A 19,155-nucleotide genomic window follows, 5' to 3' on the forward strand; every position below is an offset into this window, starting at 1 on the left:
GTGCAGATTTTGCTTGGGGTGATTCTCTGAGTTTGCAGCTGTGTTTAGCGGAGAGAGGAGGCAGCACTGGGTATGTCCGGCAGGTGGAGCAGCCGGCTCTGCAACCAGGCTCCTGAGCACCATTGCTTCCTCTGTAGGGAGCAACTCAACTTTCCACAATGGGTTACACGGTGTCTTGCAGATCAATACAGAGCACTGTACCTCGCATGGCCTTAGGGAAGTTGCTGATGTTACTCCAGGAAGAAGGCACTACATTTTTTTTATGCTCCTACCTCAGAGTTTCTAAGATCTGGGGTCACTTCTCATGCTCGCTATCTTGCCCACCGCTCCATTCACACAAATGCAAAAGCAGCTTGAACTCTGCATGGCAGAGTCAGGTTTGCAAAACCGACGTGTCCCTTCACATCCAGATGCAAAGCACGGACTGCAGAGGAGCCTTCACAGAGTCTGCGTGTAGCCTTTTGCTTTGAGAAGATAAATATGAACATGTTTAAGCACTGAAAAAGCTGAGCTCCCTTCGAAACTGAAAAGATCCCTTCAGTACAAATTTACTGCAGTGTAGGAAGACAGTGCTATCCTAACATGAGACACTGGGTCTCACTGATATCCTCAGAGCTGCAAGCTTCCACAGGATGGCCAGAAACGGTAGGAAATGGCTCCAAAGTAGAAAGAAAACAAAAAGATTCTTTCGGAGACTTGCCAATAAAGTTTCTTTGGCTCTGCGTACAGGCATTTCTCCCAAATTCAGCCTTTCAGCCTCAGATGAAGCAGTACAGCCTAAAATGAGAGTCAGATGTGTGGGATGGGAGTGCGTGTATCTGTGCCTGGGCTGGAAAACATATGTATGGTAATGCCTAGAAAATGCTTTCTACTTTGGGCCTCTTTCCAGAAAACCTTTTTCCTTGCTTTTACAACTGTCCCCTGTTGCTTGGGTCTGCACAGATTTTAAACCCAGCCCTGAGGACAGGGAGCCGCTGCCAACATCCTGAGGAGAGGCTAAGAGAAGTTTTCTTTGTGCACTTCTTTCTGTCGCACAGATGTGGGAGCAGGCAGCCAGCGAACAGCTGTGGGCAGAGCACTTCCAGCCCGTGCTCTGGCTTTATGATTTGGGCACCCAGACCCAAGAGAGAGGCAGTAAGAGACAGTTACCCCCCACCCCTGGCTGTGGACCGACCTGTTCACACCTTCCACCTATATCTCAACGAGTGAATCAAGCTTCCAGCCTCAGCAAAGAGAGGCATAAAGAGAGGAAAAGTGGACAACCAAATGTAGAAACCTCAAAGGGCAAAATGAGGGAGAGAGAGAACAAGGAGATCCTGCAAGATTGTAGTTGGCTTATTCCAAGCATTTAATCCCGAGATTATATTACTGGGTGGGTTGATTGTTATTTTTTCAACTCTAGATCATGGAATTTTGTAATTATGTGAGAATTTCAGCTATTCTCAAATTAAAAACATGAACCACCAACACCAAGATATATGTCCTCAGCCTGCCAGACTGCAGAAAGTCGGAAAAAGTGAATGCATTATTTTTAGTGTAATGATTTTGAAATCAGTTTCCTGATTCTTTCTGGAGGGTGAGTTGACTTCTGGTTGTAAAATATAAAATGGGTGGTGGTTCTGACCCAGCCAGACAAAGGTGAAGAAAATCAGAATGACAAAGGCCTACAGGCACAGTCAGTGAATCAGAGAAGTAGGTGTTAATAACCAGAAAATGGGAGAGATTGGGACTCTCAGTCAGGGAAACACCCTGATCTATCCAGTTGGAAAGGACAGAGAAGCTGAGGAAACAAGTGACCACTACTCTGCCCCTCATGGCTCCCCTGGAAGATGTGGAGAAAGAGCAGGTTGGGCGGGAGAAGGAGCAGGACAGACAAGAGAAGGAGGTGGTTATGCAGGAGGAGGAAGAAGAGGATGTCAGGCAGAAGGAAGAGGCCAGGTAGGAGGAGGGCAGGCAGGAGGAGAAAGGAGGTCAGGCAGGAGGAAGAGGAGGTCAGGGAGGAGAAGGTGGAAGTCAGGCAGAAGAAGAAGGTTAGGCAAGAGGAGAAGGAGGAGGTCTGATAGGAGGAGGAGATCTGACAGGAGGAAGACCAGGTCTGATAGGAGCAGGAGGAGGTTAGGGAGCAGGAGAAGGAGGTCAGGCAGGAGAAGGAGGAGGAAGTCAGGCAGCAGAAGAAGGTCAGGCAAGAGGAGGAGGAGAAGGTCTGATAGGAGATCTGACAGGAGGAAGACCAGGTCTGATAGGAGCAGGAGGAGGTTAGGGAGCAGGAGGAGGAGGTCAGGCAGGAGGAGGAGAAGGAGGAGGTCTGACAGGAGGAGGTGCAGGTCTGACAAGAACAAGACATCAGGCAGGAGGAGGCAGGAGCAGCTCGGGCCGGGGATGGAGCAGGTCCGACAGGGGAAGGAGCTGGTTGGACAGGCGCACCCTGCCGGCAGCCGTGCTCTCCCCACCGGCACTGGGGGCAACCCCAGAGGCCGGGAGGCCTCGGTGCGGGCCGGCAGGGCCTCTCTGGGCCGCCGGCGCCCCCAGCCACAGCGGCCCCGCCCCGCTGGGCAGCTCCGCCCCCGCGCGCCTTGACCCCGCCCCCAGCGGCGCGAGGCCCCGCCCCTAGCACGCGCACCCACACACCTTGGCCCCGCCCCTGGCGACCTGCCGGCCGCGGCCCCGGGGCCGGGCCCGGGGTTCTCGCCTGCGCGGCGGCCGGGCGGGAGCGCGGTGTGAGGCGGGTAAGGCGGTTTCCTCCCTCCGTCTCCGCCGCGGCCCGGAGCGGGGAGAAGGCAGCGGCGGCGGCGGCAGCGGGGGGGGAGGGGGGGCGCGACCGAGGTGTTGGGGTCGGAGCTGCCCCGCGGGGCGCGAGCGCCGGGCCTGCCCCAACGGCCGTAACGGTCAGCGGCGGCCTCGCACCCCCCCCCCCCCCTCCCCCCCGAGCTGTGTGCAGGCCCGCGTCTGGCCGCTGCAGCGGGGGAAACTGAGGCAAAGCCGCGGCCCTCGCCTCCCTGGGGGTTCTGGGGTAAAGCGGCCGGACCTGCCTCCCCGGCGCAAGGCGATTGCTGGAGCGCGGCGGCGCCTCCTGCCTCAGGTGCAGCCGCCGCCGCGGAGGGAGCGGGCGGCTCTCGGGGCTCCTCTCTAAGCCCGCTCCCGCCCGCGGGCCCCTGAGAGGCTTCGGCGGGGGGCGGCTCCGCCTCCCGCTGCGTGCCCGGGCCCCGCTGATGCCCTCAAGCCCCGCGTTAGCAGTGCTGCCTCCGAAGGAGCCGCTTCTGCCTGCGCCGCAGGGGAGGCGTGAGCCCCCTTTGGCTGTGGGTTAAGCTTTTCATGCTTTATGCCTGGCCAGTTCTTGCTTACCTGCTATAGTAAACTTGGTGATCAAGACTTGTTGTAGGTACTAGTACAGAAGTAACAGTGACCAGTCTTCTAGCAGTCGTTTTACTGCAGCTTCTAACCCCTTCGTTCCCTAAAAGACAACTTGTCAATCAGAAGAATGGTTGTGGAGATGTGATTAGTCTGAAGTTATAAATTCAGTCTTGCATGCATATTTTAAAGATGTCAGAATTAACTCACTAAATCTGCCGTAGTTACTTAAATAGTTGGAAGCACTGCATCTTTTGCAGAATTAAGCAGCCAGTTCCTGTGTTGATGCAGTCATACTCCTTTTCAGTGATCTTTCAGCTAGGGAAAGCCCATGCAAACAGAGAGTACTGACTCAGTGTACAGGTGACGAGATGAATTAATGATAGAGAATACCTAGAACATTTGTCAAGTATTTTCTGAGTAGTGATACACTGAATACTATGATGTGGGCAGGTAGACAAAACTATTTAAAACTTAGTCCTAACTCTTGAGATTTTCAGTTGCGTAATACTGGAATGTGTTTATTTTAACCTAAGCATTCTTTCTCCTACCTTATCAGCTATCCTTTCTTATTTCTATGTAGCTATTATCACAAAAGTATTTATTTACAGTTCTTTCTTTGCAGGCTGATATTCTACACAGAAAGTCAGATTGAATAACATGCACGTGCTGATTACTGGAGGAGAGACTGAAGGACATCATGTTTTGGATTAGCATTGTTACTACTCTTGTGGTGAAATGAAGAATTGGATTATGTTTTGGAAATATTCAGATTTCTACCTCATCTAAACTTCACTGGCTTTTTCTGCAGGACAGATTTCAACAAATGATTTCTGATTTTTTTTAATTAACAAAAATGCAGAACCTGTCACTAGTAGAAAATCTTAGTAATACAGACATGTTACACTGGATATCTCTGAAAGATCTGGTAGCTGATATAAGTGATATGTCTATCCATGAAAGCACCTGTAATTCAAATGAAAGGAGAAATAATGAAGAAATGATTAATCTTGAAGTAATGCAGCAAAGCTTCCCTGTAGAGAATAGTAAAGGAAGAAGTTGTGAGGGGGTTTCTGAAAGCAGTCATAGTCCATTAGAACCCAGTGGTTCCTGGGGTGATTTCGAAGGCTTCAGGGAGTCCTTAGATAAATCAGAGATTTTCAGTCACAATCCTGAAGTTTTGGTGAAGTCAACAAAAACTTACAAAGACTTATGCAAAGGACACGGTTCTGCTTCTGTTGGTCACTTTTGCTCTGAGCCATCTTTGCACACTGGGAGACAGGAGGCTTCTAGCTCTGTAAACGAGGTATGTGCTAACAGTAAACCAAAGGCTGAAAATGTTTGTACTACTGCTTCCTACATCCAAAGATTTGTATCTGAATATCTCCTCTATGGAGGATAATGCTGTAGAGGGAGAGAAATTGCCAAGCTACTTGGCAGTTAAGTGGAAGAAAAGCAACTTCTTTGCAGTGTTTGACAAATACTCAAGTTTTCCTACTAGAGAGCTTTAAAGAATGTAACACATTCTTTTGCTTCTGGATACTGGTGATACATAATCCTTTAGAAACAATGAACCTTGCCCTGAAGCTCACACAGTTTACAAGTTTTACAGAATGGGCATAGGAAACAAAATTTGGGAAAGTGAACAACAAAAACAAGGTAGACAAAAAATCCTATGAGCTGTTTGCAAGCTTATTTAAATAAACCATTATTAAAATTAGGTCAGAAATTGGCAACTTATGTGTTTTATGTACTGCCTGAATAATCTTAATGTTGGCATTGTAGATTAACATTTACTCTCAAATCTGACACAAATAATAAATTTAATGTATTTCATTTTTTAGTATAGGAGGTTGTATTCTCTCATACAATGTTAGAACTAAGAATTAGGTTAAATGCTGATGTATATTCATATTAGCCCTTAATCAGTTTAGTGGTTATAACATGTCCACCTAATGTTTTTATGCTTATAAAAGTGACGCAAACTAGCAAAAAGAAAATAAAATATCTGAATACAAAACAAAAATTCATACTACTCATTTATACTACTTTTATCTTGAAGTAAAACATTTCTTTAACAAAAAGAGCAATTGTTAAAAACTTTCACAGAGTTGATCAGTAGCAATAATAATTTATCACTTCTCTGTTAGAAGGTGAATTTTTGATATGACTGTGGAAACTGAGGGCTTTCTGGAGACGAGCTTTCTTCTCCTTAATGGACAACTTTACCTATTGCAGAGGTCTTACTAGGGAAGGCATGAAGATGCATGTGAAGCAAGCTGTAGCACTAATAGAATGGAGATCAGAACATAGCTTCTGATGAGTTACTAGTATCCAGAAACAGAAAGGAGCTAAACTGTTTGCACTGCTTAACACTAGGACAGGAAGTCTCATGTTGAAAAAGGAGAGTATGTAATGACTGGAGCTGAAATAGAATACAGCAGACTCCATTTAGAAGGAAATCCAGCAATATATCTTCATATTCCTGAAGCCTTTGTTTTATTTTTGCCTTTTTTTAAAGGCAAAAGAAATTGTCCAGTATGAATTAAATAACTTAGCTCTGCCCTGAGTTTTGAGTTTTCTTTTCTCAGGGTAGTGAAGAAGCAATAGCGCTGTTGGAGATTTCTTCAGATGTATAATATCCATATATCCTTCATTCCTATTCTTTTTATTCTGTTTGTTTGAAATCAGACTCAACTCCAGGTCAGGGCTCTGTCTTCTGCATGGCCAATACAAAAAAGTCTAGTTTGGAAGGGTCCTCCAAAATCATCTTGTCTGACTTTCAATGTCAAGTGCTTCAGTTAATTAAATGACACTAACTTGAGGCAGAGTCCTGTATTTCAAGATGAAAGTAATCACTCTTGCTTGCTGTAGCAGGGATACTTTGCATATGTGACTGAACCACTTTAAGGGTTTTTCATATCTTAAGTACAGACCCTTTTAAGAGAAACTCATGGGCTTCCTTAAACACTGCTGTATTCTGGTATAATTGGATATAAAGGATTTACTTAAAAAGCACAGATCTGGAATTCATGCATTCGTGTATTTATAATCACTACAAAACTATAAGATAAAGCAAAATATACCTCAATTTTCTTTTAGAAATACCTAAGTAAAAAAAAAAACTATAAAATTAATAGAAATACAATCTGTCAGTTTTCCTGTATGTGAATTCTTCATCTGACTTGGCTAAACTGTAGCCCAGTGAATAATCATTTCAGTGGTCTGTATGCATGTCAGAGTAACATCAGATTCTAAGAAGATACTACAAGCAACACAGGCATGTGCTTCCCTCAATTCAAGCTTCTTAAAGATTCTGTTTTTTCCTCAAATGCCAAGAACAGCTGCCTGACTTTAGCTCTTTTCTCATTTGGAGTTTGTTACCTAGTTCTTGTTTTTTTTTTTCCCCCTTGACCCTGACTCTCCCCATATGATTTAGTAAGTGTTCTTTTGTAGAATTCTGTTTTCCGGACCTTTCTCCTCCAAATAGTATCACTGCTTTAAGTCTACTGAAATACTTTACAAATCAGTAGTATCATGACACTTGTCAAGATTATAATTATTTCATCTAGGACTCTGAATGTGCCAGCAGTCTCCCTTCAGGAAGGTAAGTAAGTTGAACCTGTACTTTAGGAAGGAGAAATATGGGGCACAAATTCTATTTTTTTGGAGCATACTCAGAAGCCCTTTAACAGTTCCATTGATTGTGCCTACTTTCCCAGTAGATTAATTCTGTACTCTCTCAAACACCACTTTGAGTTTAGTATAATAAAACTGTGTAAGTATCTCAATTTTTTTCAGCTGTTTGAATTACCATTAAATGAATTCTGTGAAAATAACAATTAACCTTTTTTCTAATTTAAATTTGTTTGCTAGACAGTGAAAACAGACTAGTTGCATTTTCTAGTTTTCATGTGACATGGCTGCTCCTCAGTTGCAGTTCATCTACAGGATATTGAAGACAATTCATTGTTTTGGTTTAAAAATTTGCAGTAATTTCTTTTTTGAATAAACAAAAGGAAAAAAGTTTAAATCTGGACCAGATGGCATGAGGGCATCCCTGTAAGACAAGATGTAATTCTGCGTGTTTTACTTATGTATGTATTCCTTACTCTTCAAGTAACTTTGTTGCTTCCACTTGGCTTGTTTGGCCTGTTTGTATGATTTAGTATCACTAATGTGGCTATGTTCATTTCTCCAGACCTCCTCCTCATCACTGCTGGAGGAGGAACAAGTATGTAAATTGGACAACATGAGTCAGATTAACATAGGTTGGAAAAAGTTTGGTGGAAGGAAGTAGGATTAATTCCAGCTTTTATGCAGGTTTGCACGATGCTGATATTTACTGGTAAATGTAATGTTTAGTAGATATATAACATTTGATTAAATGTTGTGTTAGAACATACCAAGTTAGCGAAACAAAATTTTTGAATTGATGCTTGTATCAGTTTTGATCTGAACTGAATTTCTTGAGCACTGGAAAGAATCTTGGCTGTTGCTGGCAAACCAATCTACAGCTTAGTTAAGAGACTCAGTTTGGAAGTCAGAGACTCAAGTTATCAGAAACTCTTGAACTTCTGTTTCTCCTCCTCTCATTCTAGGTAAATAATACTCAAAACACTGATCTACAGGGTCAGTCCCTCTCTTCCATTAATATTCATACAAATATTAAATACAGATGATGATAAAATCAGTGGAGGAATTGTAATTTTTGGACCAGCTCTTTGTGAACTGCTGGGTTGGCCCATATAATGTCTGTAATAAACCTCTGCTTCTTCTAGGCAAACCACAGCTATGAGGATATATTTAGGTTGGGCTTTCCAGAAGTCTCTGTACCACAGTCCAGAGAGAGCATAAGAAGCTTAGATCAAGTATTTGATACAAATAATGAAGATACTGGGATTTCTGAACTCATGAAGAATCAACTTTGGTAATGAATTTAAAGAAACTTTTTTTTTTTTTTTTTTTTAACTGTCTCAGCAATTACATTGCTTATTTAATAATTAAAAAAATGATAATACTTGCAGGCTAATTTCAAACTGAAATTATTTTCGGTCACTATTCTCTTTAAGCATATGGATCTTAACAATTTATTTTATGTTATTAAAAGAAATAGACTGGTTTTTAGCTGTTGGAAAACAGGGTAGGAAATATATCAAAAATACAAATTCCTGGTTAGAGTTCTTTCTGCTGTTGATACGCTTTCTTATGACTAAGTTTCTGGAATGCCAGAACACCAACAGGCAGCCTGTTCTTCCTGTTTGCGTATTCTTTCTTTACAGCGCATCTGAGTTATTTCTCCCTGACTTATTGCTTCATCTAAAGTGGGAGTGTTGCTGCTGCTTTTACTGGCATCCTGTTCTTTCTTTTCCGCTCCCCAGTTTTCTCAGGTGGTAACTTCTTTTCATGTTTAACAGGATTTGCTTCTGAATCTGTGGTGCATCTGTCTTCTTTCCTGGGGTTATGTTATCAGCAATTAGTATCATTGACTTAGCTCTCAAGACAGCTGAAACACTTTTAGACTTGTTACGTGTTTTTGAAGGATCAGCAACTTCTGAAGAGGATTGTAGTTATTGTTATTTTTGCATACATCTGAGGCTTTGTATCTAGAAAGTTAGGTAATTTATTCAGATCATATTTTGGAAATGTCACAAGAATTTAATAAAATACATTTAATGTGGGCATCCTTTCAGCAAGCTCCTTGCATATGCGTTAAACTTGAGTCAAGTAACAGGTTTGAACTTGTGGAGGAAAAAAAGAAAAATTGATATATGTGTAAAAAGGACTTCTAATATTAGAGTATCTGCTAAAGACAGAAAAGCCCTGATATACTGCACTGAATAAACTAAAGGTAAATGATATTTGCATCATAATACTAAACTAAAAGTACTTGGATTTATCTAGGATGAACACAGTATAAGAACCCCAACTAATGTGCAGTAGGAGCTCTTGAATTCTCACTGCTTCAGTAGTATTGTGCCTCTGGTTTGATTCCCTGTTTTGTAGTAGGCACATGTCTGGATCAGATATCAGGAGGTAACCTGCCTGAATATCAGGTTACTGTATTGAAGAGGCTTGGCTGAAGTAAAGGAGAAAGATCTGAGATACAGAAACATGAGGTTCAGAATTAATAGGGCTGAACTATTTACCTGTGTTTCACAGAACTAATTGAGTAATCCAAGTTATGGCATAAAATGATCTCTGAAATATGCTTCTAATGCACTTATCTGAGAGGCTCAAACATAAAATGATGTTGAGTTGCTCTTCCTGTTATTGTCATGCAACCTTATTAGTACAGTGAGTTGATAGTTTGAACAAATGTTGAAATAGTTTTAAGGTAAGTTGCTTTTTAGCTCAAAGTAGGGTAGTGTGCAATTGTGGTGAAATTAAGTTTTAGTTGTATATGCTTAGTGGAAGCTTTCTAGATCTTACAACCTTAAATTTGTGTTCCTTTCCTAGCATTGATTGCGGAAACATATGGAGAATTCTTAAAGACTTTGATAATACCCCCAGCTTAAGACATCGCTGGAGTAAATCTCATTGCCAAGAAAACCTCTTGAGTGTTCTTGGAATAAATGCAAATCAAAAGGTAACTGAACAAAGATTGGCTAGTATGCCAGCATAAACACTTGGTTATAAATCCTGATTTATGTAAGTTATACATACAGATGCATGGGGAATGAGCTATATGTGGATGAATCATAGGTTTCTTTTAAAGAGGGCTTTTTAAAAATGATAACATAGCGTTTACTCAGCGTTGTGTCAGTTACTATGAAAGCTGTGCAGGAAGTTTTGATTATCTTCACATTGAAGCCTCCATTATATAGTGCTTGTTGCGTTAAATGGTACATTCAGTTTTGGGTATAGTTGTAGAGTTAGCTTTCAGATGTGTTCAGTAAGATGGCTTTTTTTTTGCTCAATGTATGAGAAAATTGTTAGCCTCTATCTTTTCATTAAGTGCAAATTGGATTTGAATCAGTGAGGCTGTTAAGGCAATTACTAGATGTTTTAATTGTATAGAAGTTGAAAGTGTGTTCCATTTCCCTTTTTCTGAGATTATTTTATCTTTTTTGGCCAGACTTGAGGGAGAGGAGTATATTTTAAATAAACTCAAGAGAGCAAACCAATAGTATTGAAAGATTCAAAAAAGAAATGTCCCTGTTTAACCTCTTATTTTGAGAAGACAGAGGTATCAGAAATGATTTAGTATTCAACCTGGCTATCTAGTAGGCAAGAATTAGTCAATTGTGCTTTTCAGAAGTAACTTTTAATAAATAATTTGAGTGCTGAAATGTCTGTGCAGAGGGAAGGGGGTTGTGTTTAATTTTCCTATTTTGGACATACTTGGACAAACTTAATTTTCCTGTTTTGGACATATTTCACTTTTCGTGCAAGTTAAGTTCTCATGTAAACAAAATTACAGTGCTGAAGGTACAGAACCTATTTTGCACCGGAAAGCACCTCTTACAGAACTGTCATTTTACTTTTCCAACATAGTTAATCTCTTCTTTTTCTGTATAGGCAACTTCAAATGGTATCATTACTACTTTTCCCATATTGGAAAATTGTATTGCTTTTAACAGTGCTGCTGCTGTATTACTCAGCTAATTTGTAGTGTAGAATAGAAATAACTTTCAAGTCATAATTTGATTCATGTGTATTGAATTTGTTTTATTATAGAACTGTATTAATACAAGGGGAGCCACATGACAAATCAAAATATAGTTTCAGGAAATAAAATTTTGTGGTTATTGTTTTTTGAGGGAAAGCTTCTGTATGTTACATATATTGAGATCAGATAGACATTAGTTTTTTTAAAAAAATGTAAATTATTCTTTATTAGGACTTTCCAGAGAGCCAGGATGGCATTTTTGAGGAATCAAATGTTAAAGATGATGAGGACTTCAGATTTGATGGATTCAGCGGTAATAACTGCAAAGCACTGATCCAGACCAAGGTAAGAATTTTCCTGAAGGTAAGTACTTAAGAAAACTATGCAATGTATTTGACGTGTGCCTCTGTGTTGTAGTCCGGAATTTGTCTACTAATTGTTCTGGTGCATCTGCTAATGTTACTGTTTGTTTCTGATAAGGCTGTGTGGACGTAGTGTGTTTTTTTTTTTTTTTTTTTCCTCCCCTGTTCCCTGTCTTTGAAACCTACTTGGCAACTTCAGAAAAGGTAAAATGGAACATACCAAATGCAAAGTGACATGATATGGGGAATGTTGAAATGTGTGGTTATTTATGCAACTTTGACTGTAGGTCAAATTATAATAGAGGGGAGGGGAGAGAGAGAGAGAAGGAGGGAGAAGGGAGAAAAAGAGACAAATATGTAAATAGTGAGAGAGAGGGCAGAGGAGAGAGGCAAATATGTAAGATGTAGTCAAGATGCTCTGGTGACAAAGGGAAATTAGTTTGTAGAAACATCAGTGTGTTGATCGCTGTGAGAATAGTGATTGTGACTGCAAAATATTAGAAGGCAATTTGGTATAGAGAAGAAATTGCATTCAAACTTCCAATTTCAGATATTAAAAATTATTCAGATTTGGTTCCTTCATTCTAGAAGAAAATAGGAACTACTTAAAAAGGTACAGTAGCTAACCAAATTAGAGGGAGGCCGAACTACTGTTATAATTACTGGGATTTGAGAGCATTACTATTTTAAACTGTTTTATAGAATGTATAAGGAAATGAAATTGGAAATACTTTGCCCTTATTACATGAATATCTTTGGCCAAGCAAAAGATACATGCCTAAATATGTATCCATTTTCTTAGGTCAGTCTATTTTATCTTACATCGCTGTTTCAAGAAAGCACTTTCTTAGTGGTCCTGTTTATTTCCCTGTTTATCTTAGGGTCAAGATGGCCCTGTTTATTTCTTGCAATATAAGTTGAAACAAAAATTCTGACATTCCTCAATGCTTTAAATAAAATCAGTCACATTGTATTTTTAACAAAATATTTAGGATGACTATTCCAACACAAGTTCTCTTTCTGAGTGGAAAATAAACTTGAGCATAAACCTGGGAGGCATAGTTTAAGGCATGTTTTCATTGCTATGCTTTGCTCAGTTCATGGAGTGGTATACTGAAGCTGTACGGTTCTGGAAACTTTGTACGTAACAGATATTAGACGAGGAAATTTAGAAAGAAAACCAAAAGAGACCATCTACAGCCTATTCATTCAGAATTCAGTTTTGCTTTGTTTCAATGAGTACATAAGGATGAGAGTTGGGAACACACTATCTGACACACAGTTTGAATATTTGTAAAATACAGCGGCAGAGTTTAGGTGAAGGAGAAGGGGTTCAAGGTGAATGAAGAAGTAATAAATTTAAGACAAACTATGATACAGAATTATCATAAATGGGTAAGTGTATTTTAGAGTAGCCTCTGAAGGGAAGAACAGGCCCTACAGCCTGGTATCTCAAACTAAAGATAATTAAATATTTCTGAATGTCAGCCCTACTTTGGGAATAAGTTAAATCAACAAAGTAGGATCTTTTGTATCATCCTGGTCTTATGTCCTTTTATATATATATATGTGTGTGTGTGTGTGTGTATGTGTGTGTATATACATATATATATATATGTGTGTGTGTATATATATATATATGTATGTAGGTTTTTTGCCTTAGGCTAATTTTATAAATTTTGTGTAAAAATTAGATTGAAATGTTCTAAGTGATTAGTTTAGTGTGGAATGGAAAAAAAATTAACTCGGTTTTTCTTTTTCACTCAGCTTTCTGTATCACCAGATTCCAGCCATGGTCATCTTTTTACTTGTAACCTTTTTTTGAAAAGACCATCATCCAGTGGAAATACGCAATATATAACAATCCCAAGAAAGAAGCAAATTTTCACTACACACAACCTAAAAATGAAATTTTTCAGTAGTGATGTTTGTTAAACCAAATGCACTTTTTATTTCTCTTTCTTCTTTTTGAACCATGTGTGTTTTACCTTTATTTTGTTACTGGCTTGGTACTAGAGACTTGGTATGTTCTTCAGGGAAGTGATATATTGCTATATATGAGGTTGCTAAAGCTACCTTATAAAAGGTACTTACCCTATTTAGTTTTGAAGTTAGATACAAATTTTTCCTGGTAAGTTTTGTTGAGTCATGTCCCTTACAGTAAATGCAGCTGCAATCAAACCTTAAAGATACTGAACTACTCTTTTTAACTACTGACCTTTCAGACCTTAGTATCTCTTTGATTAAAAACCTTGTTTTTCTGCCAAAATCTAAACACATCTTAGGTGTGTTGTGAAGTGTGCCTTGTCACTCTATCTTCTCATATTTAGTCCAGTTTGAATTAGCTGAGGTCTGGTACTTTGCTGCAGCTTAGCATAATGAAAAAAAACCTTCTACATCCTGTGGCTTTTACTGGGGTTTTTAAAAAAATAAATCTGTTCAACTGCTGTCTCTGCTAATAGGGATAGAGTCACTGGTGTGATCAGATTCAAAACATTTTGTTCTGGCATTGATTTCTAATTGAAATAAATCACGTCTTTGAAGCTGACTGTAACATGACTTCTTGGACTCATTCCACTACCAAATATGTAAACCATGCATAATCATGCTAGTTAAAGCTTAACAACAGTGTAGTTCAGGGCTTTACAGCAGTGGACAGTGCTGTAAATTGGTACCCTAAGCCTTTTAAAATTTTACAGCATTTACCAACTGTATTGCCCGCTTTCCTGCATGCTGAGGTACCAGATGAGATGCACTTCGTTAACATTCATAGAATCCATGGTTCATCCTTGCCAGCTGCAGCAGCTTTATTTGTTGGTAATAACTTATGCAAGTTACTAGTATTTACTGTTTTGACTGTTATGGATATGAAAATTTCGTATGAGTGTGTGTTTTAAAGTTGTCATATCATGTCTTTTGGCTTTTTGAAGAGAATATCATAGCACAAGACACTTTTTGTGTTAAAAGCATGGAACCAGCTTGGATATTGTAGAATTAAATCGATTAATGATGTGTCTCTCCTTAATTTTAAGAACTGTATAAAGTACTGGTGGAATCAAGCTCTTAATCTAGCAAAGTGTTTAGCAGTTAAATTAAAATTGCTATTATTTACTAATTTTAGTAATGTTTATAATGCCTCAGTGCTATTAGTGTAAGAAAAACTGTAGTGGTTACTCAGTAAATAGAAACAGACTGTTAGAGTAAGTCCTATTTGAAAATAGCTCAGCAGTTTCCCTGTCTTAAGAGTTCTGCATGGCTAGACTGAAAACTCCATGTGAGTTTAAGAGCAGGGTTAATGTCACTTAACACTGGATTTCTTGTTTTCAAAAACTTCCCCTAATAGTAATTTAAGAAGAAGTGTGATCTGTTGTTGTTGTTGTTGTTGTTTTTTGATTTTTTTTGTTTGTTTTTTTGGGGTGCGTGTGTATATTTTTGAAAAATAATTGTTGTATAAAAACACCAACCTGGTGAGACACTTAAGCTCTATCAGTAACTACCTCCTGTTTTCACATATTCACTTCCTGAATGGGGGCTTAACTTTGTTTTCACTTTAAGCTAATGTTGATTAGACTAGCAAAACTTTGCATTAGGCTGAGGCAGTTGCTGTGGATTTCCTGCTGAGAGAGAGGTGGGAATACAAGTAGCTGGATTTTTTTAATTGACTTTTTTGCATATTCATTTTGAATTTCCCTTACAAGTCTTTCAGAGCACTTAAACATGTGTTAAAGAGAGGCTGTAGCATTAAACTTGTGAAACAGTAAATTACCAATAAATGATGAGTGGAAATTTGAAGCTGGAAATAAATATTATTGAAATCATCTACCAGAATAAAATTTGATTCTTAGGTTTTTGCACAAACAGGGCCCTGTAGAGAGGCTAGGAGGGAAGAGGTTTGTAGCATGGGTGGCAGTGAGGCACCAGACTCCTTGAGACCCTCTGTGTGGGCATTAAAGTTTATCTTTCCTTTTGTTCACATTTGGTAAATGGAGCAGATATGTTTTACACTATTACCCCAAGAGAGCAGTAAATATGTAGTGTCTCAGTCATAGTAGCAGGTCTTACAGCCCTGTCCAGGATTCAGGAGAACTGGAAGAAAGAGTCTCAGTCCTTCATGAGTCAGCGGGGAAAAACTTCCACACTTCAGCCGGCAGGCAGATTTAGCAGCACCACCACTGCCCCCCGCCCCTTTGGGCTGCCTGACCCCTTACTGCCTCTAAACACCGGCTCCACAAGACTGCTGGCTGCGAGAAGTTTCGACTTCAGTCTGAAGCGAACAAGTTCGTGTCTTTCAGAGTGCCTCTAACAGAACTGAAATGACAAAGAAATGCCACCCAGCTTAGCGTTTCTGGAGCCCCGGCAGCCCTCCTCAGTACGGACACGACGAGCACACGCTGCACAAAGCCGGAATTAGGCTCTGCTTCCCGTAAGGGACGAGAGCGCGTGCTCGGGGAGGCGAGCCTCCGCACAGGGAGCTGTAGCACATCGCTTTTAGGGCTAGTGCAAGGGATAAAAGTAGCCTCGGCTTCTGTTGTGCAGGGTGAGGGAAAGCCTTCGGCTGCGTTCTGCACAAATACTCAGTGTTCGTTTCCTTTTGTCATTTCCTTGTTGCGGTTCTTCCCTGGCACGAAGCCCAACAGTCGGCTACTCACCAACTCCTGAAATGCAACTTTGTTTTAAGATTAAAAAGTTGCAGGTGTTTATTCTGTGAAAATAGTGCATGGAGGAAAAAGATCCTATGAAGATACATAATTTTAAGCTACGAATTTCACCGTTTCTAATCTTAGTTGTGAGCTCTTAGCTGCAAAATACTTAGTTTTGATGAACTGAACGTGTTACTGTACTGTGTTGTATTTGTGGAAAAAGAGTAAATACCGTAGACTTTTGACATTTACTTAGGACTTTGAAAAGGTGAAAACCAAAACAAGGTAAGAGTTTTAGCCAGCTGAGCTAGACAGAAATGCCTTTCTCCTTCAAAGTAAATTATAACATTAAGATTTTTGTTTGAGACTAGAGGAAAAATATACATAGACCAAAGTTCTAGACGTTCAAATCAGAAATTTAACTACTGAAATGTTCTCTTTATAGGAGCAACATTGTAAACAAAGTCGTGCAAAAAAAAAAAAAAAAAAAAAAAAAAACAACCACCTACATTACAGAAGACTGAAAATGTGTGGTCAAAGTAAACACAAGTATAACTTGGGGAAAGCACGTACTTCAACAAAATATCATTTAAAATTGAATAGACGGGCACAGTTTTAGAAGGTTTTGTCTTAGAAACATTGTATTGCCAGTATTTGTGGGCCATTTTTTAATAAATCCAAATAAAAATATTTAGAATTTGATTACTCCCCTCCCCACATTTTAGACCTCATTATGGTCTGTAAGTATGCCATAGGCCCAGTATTTGTTAGACATATTTACAAATACTTAAACTTTTTTTTTCTTAAGTGCCTTAGAACACTGAACTTGGTCATAATAGAGTTAATAGATCAAAATAGAAAAGATTTGAGTAAAAACAGTTTCAAAAGACTGTATAAAAAGGTGAATGTTAGTTTCAGGTGATATTTGGCTTTTTAAAATGTATTTTTTGAAAACTGACAGGATTTGCTTGTTGGAAATATTTTCTGAGAGCAGTTTTCCAAAAGCAACAGTTGCAGGGCCTCAACCACATTTGAACAACAGGTTCTTTGACCTGTCCTTTTTTGGAGATGAGATTGGAGAATAGTGTTATTCACTTATAGTCTTAAGATCTATGATTGAAAAACTACTCTATTATTCAGTGCTTATACTTAAATGATTTTTTCCATCACAATTTTTTCCTCATTTTTTTGAGTAACAACTTACAGCAGGGAGAACTAAACCAAGCCGTAGTTTTGCTAAACATTTAGTAGGGATCAGTATTTTATTTATATTTATATATATATATATATATATATATATATATATATACATACACACACACATGTTTTTAGCTCTGAATAACTAGAATGAAAAAAGTTATCCCCTAAATAAATCTAGATTTTCATGTTAGTAAAAATTCAATTAAGCGTTGCAATACATTTAACTTGTTGGAATGTAATGAATACTTTTACTAGCTTTACCATTTCGTATTTACTGGAATGCAGATACCAATTTCTTATTTAAAAAAAAATCTTTTCAGTGCTTTAAATGAATTGTTTTCATCTACCTCAACTAAATGCAATTTGTCTATTTAGCTTAAGTTCACTTACGGACCTTTTAACCATATTTTGGGTAATACGCATTCCATGAGACAACATAAACTGCTCCACAATCAAGTGTCCAGGCTGTCCAACAAAGGGCAGTTTTTCCACTACTTAGAGCTGAAGAGCTTTGCACCCTGAGCTGCACCATAGCTAGTTGGAACAGTGCATATGTTGCTGCAGTTTGTGTGGCACCATTTACTCATTTTCCAGGTTTTCATGCATCATTGAGACATGTGGCTCTTTAGATAGCAGTGTTTCAGAAGTCATATTATTTTCAAAGTTTGGGGTAATTACAGAATTCATAAGCAACATTGATCTTTTCAATAGTGAACATTTGAGAACTTCCTGGAGTAATCATATGCCAGGTAGGACTGCAGAATGCAGTTTGGCTAAAAATGAGCTGCATTTGAACTGTTAAAATGCAAACTTCACTGTGGATCTGAGTTTAGCTTGCCAAATCCACTGTTGATGACTCAAAGAAAAAAAACTCAGCAAGCAGCTGTGACAGGATTGCTTCACTTGAGTCTGGTACAAGTTCTCAGTTCCTCCTACTTAAATATGAAGCAGACCCTCAGAATTTGTCAGGACAAAGCACAACTTGGGTACCAAAGCACAGCCAGTCTAGCAGAGTGCTTTGCCTGGATAAGTGGATCCTAAGGAAAAAATGTCTGGAATGAAGTTTGTAACTCAAAGTTTTTTTTTTTTTTTTTTTTTGTTTTGTTTTTTTTTCCTTCTTTGTTTCTTCTAATAAAGGCAAGATGCCTGTAAATGTTAGTAAATACTTAAATGCAAGAAATCTGGCTTCCCTGAATCTCTGCTCTAATGATGTATGCTTTTACATCCACACCTATGCATCTTAATGGCTTAATTTTTGAATTCTGCTAATACTGCTTTAATAGCTCAAAATTAAAGTTGGGTTTGCAACTAATTATAGCTCATTTACCTCTCAGGACTGGTGCATAGGTTATTTCTCAGGGGTGTGTATTTTACTCTGACTTTGTACTGGAAATTTTGTCTTAAGAGTTACTCCCACTACAGAGAGTATTGAGCCAGACAGCATTCTGGATATCACATTCAACACCTCAGCTAGCCCCATCATTCAAACCATAACTGCACTGTGCTGCTTAGCATGCTTCTGAAGGTCAAATCCTTCAGTGACACTGGCTAAAATTGAGGAAGCAATTCCAAGAAACCTTACAGCACTGTTAAAAATCTCAATGTGATCTGAAAGCAATACTTGAGAAATACATTTTTAAAAAGTTAAACTGCACTATACCTCAATAAAGGCAGCTTTTTCTATTACCAGATTTCAGGACTGAGCAGGACAGGAGCAGCTCTCTTCACTCCTGCACTGCAATGTCGGTGTCCTGCTCCAGCAGAACAGACAGTAATAGGGCCAGGATCATGACCGCAGCCACCTCACACCCCGAAAGGAACTGGTTTTAGACCCATGATTTTCAAACTGTGGTCAGCGAGTTCTAGGGCAAAAGGTGGGAATCCCTGCTCTGTAAGAAGTAGTCAATGAAACCAATCAATAAAATTAAGCTCATTGCAGAAGGGTCAGTGGCTCAGTAGAAACATTTTACAGGTCCACAACAGAAAAAGCCTT

General features: G+C 39.4%; 1 protein-coding gene across 1 annotated transcript; it reads left to right on the plus strand.

The window, feature by feature from the left end:
• Positions 1-2,640: 2,640 nt before the first annotated feature.
• Positions 2,641-13,876, plus strand: CLBA1 (clathrin binding box of aftiphilin containing 1). Its single transcript, XM_062576896.1, has 6 exons — positions 2,641-2,726; positions 3,974-4,654; positions 8,130-8,278; positions 9,808-9,937; positions 11,192-11,305; positions 13,090-13,876. Exons 2-6 carry the CDS (start codon positions 4,205-4,207, stop codon positions 13,255-13,257), a joined length of 1,011 nt encoding a protein of 336 aa, XP_062432880.1. The 5' UTR covers positions 2,641-2,726; positions 3,974-4,204; the 3' UTR covers positions 13,258-13,876.
• Positions 13,877-19,155: the final 5,279 nt, after the last annotated feature.

This window comes from Rhea pennata, chromosome 5 (assembly GCF_028389875.1).
Source record: "Rhea pennata isolate bPtePen1 chromosome 5, bPtePen1.pri, whole genome shotgun sequence".
NCBI lineage: Eukaryota > Metazoa > Chordata > Aves > Rheiformes > Rheidae > Rhea > Rhea pennata.

What these genes read in the sequence shown, in the direction of transcription:
- CLBA1 (XM_062576896.1), top strand. Translation starts at nt 4,205, where the DNA reads ATGCAGAACCTGTCACTAGTAGAAAATCTTAGTAATACAGACATGTTA. An exon ending in CTTCTAGCTCTGTAAACGAG is followed by an intron (nt 4,655 to 8,129) that starts GTATGTGCTAAC and finishes TGCTTCTTCTAG; the next exon opens with GCAAACCACAGCTATGAGGA. An exon ending in AAGCACTGATCCAGACCAAG is followed by an intron (nt 11,306 to 13,089) that starts GTAAGAATTTTC and finishes TTTTTCACTCAG; the next exon opens with CTTTCTGTATCACCAGATTC.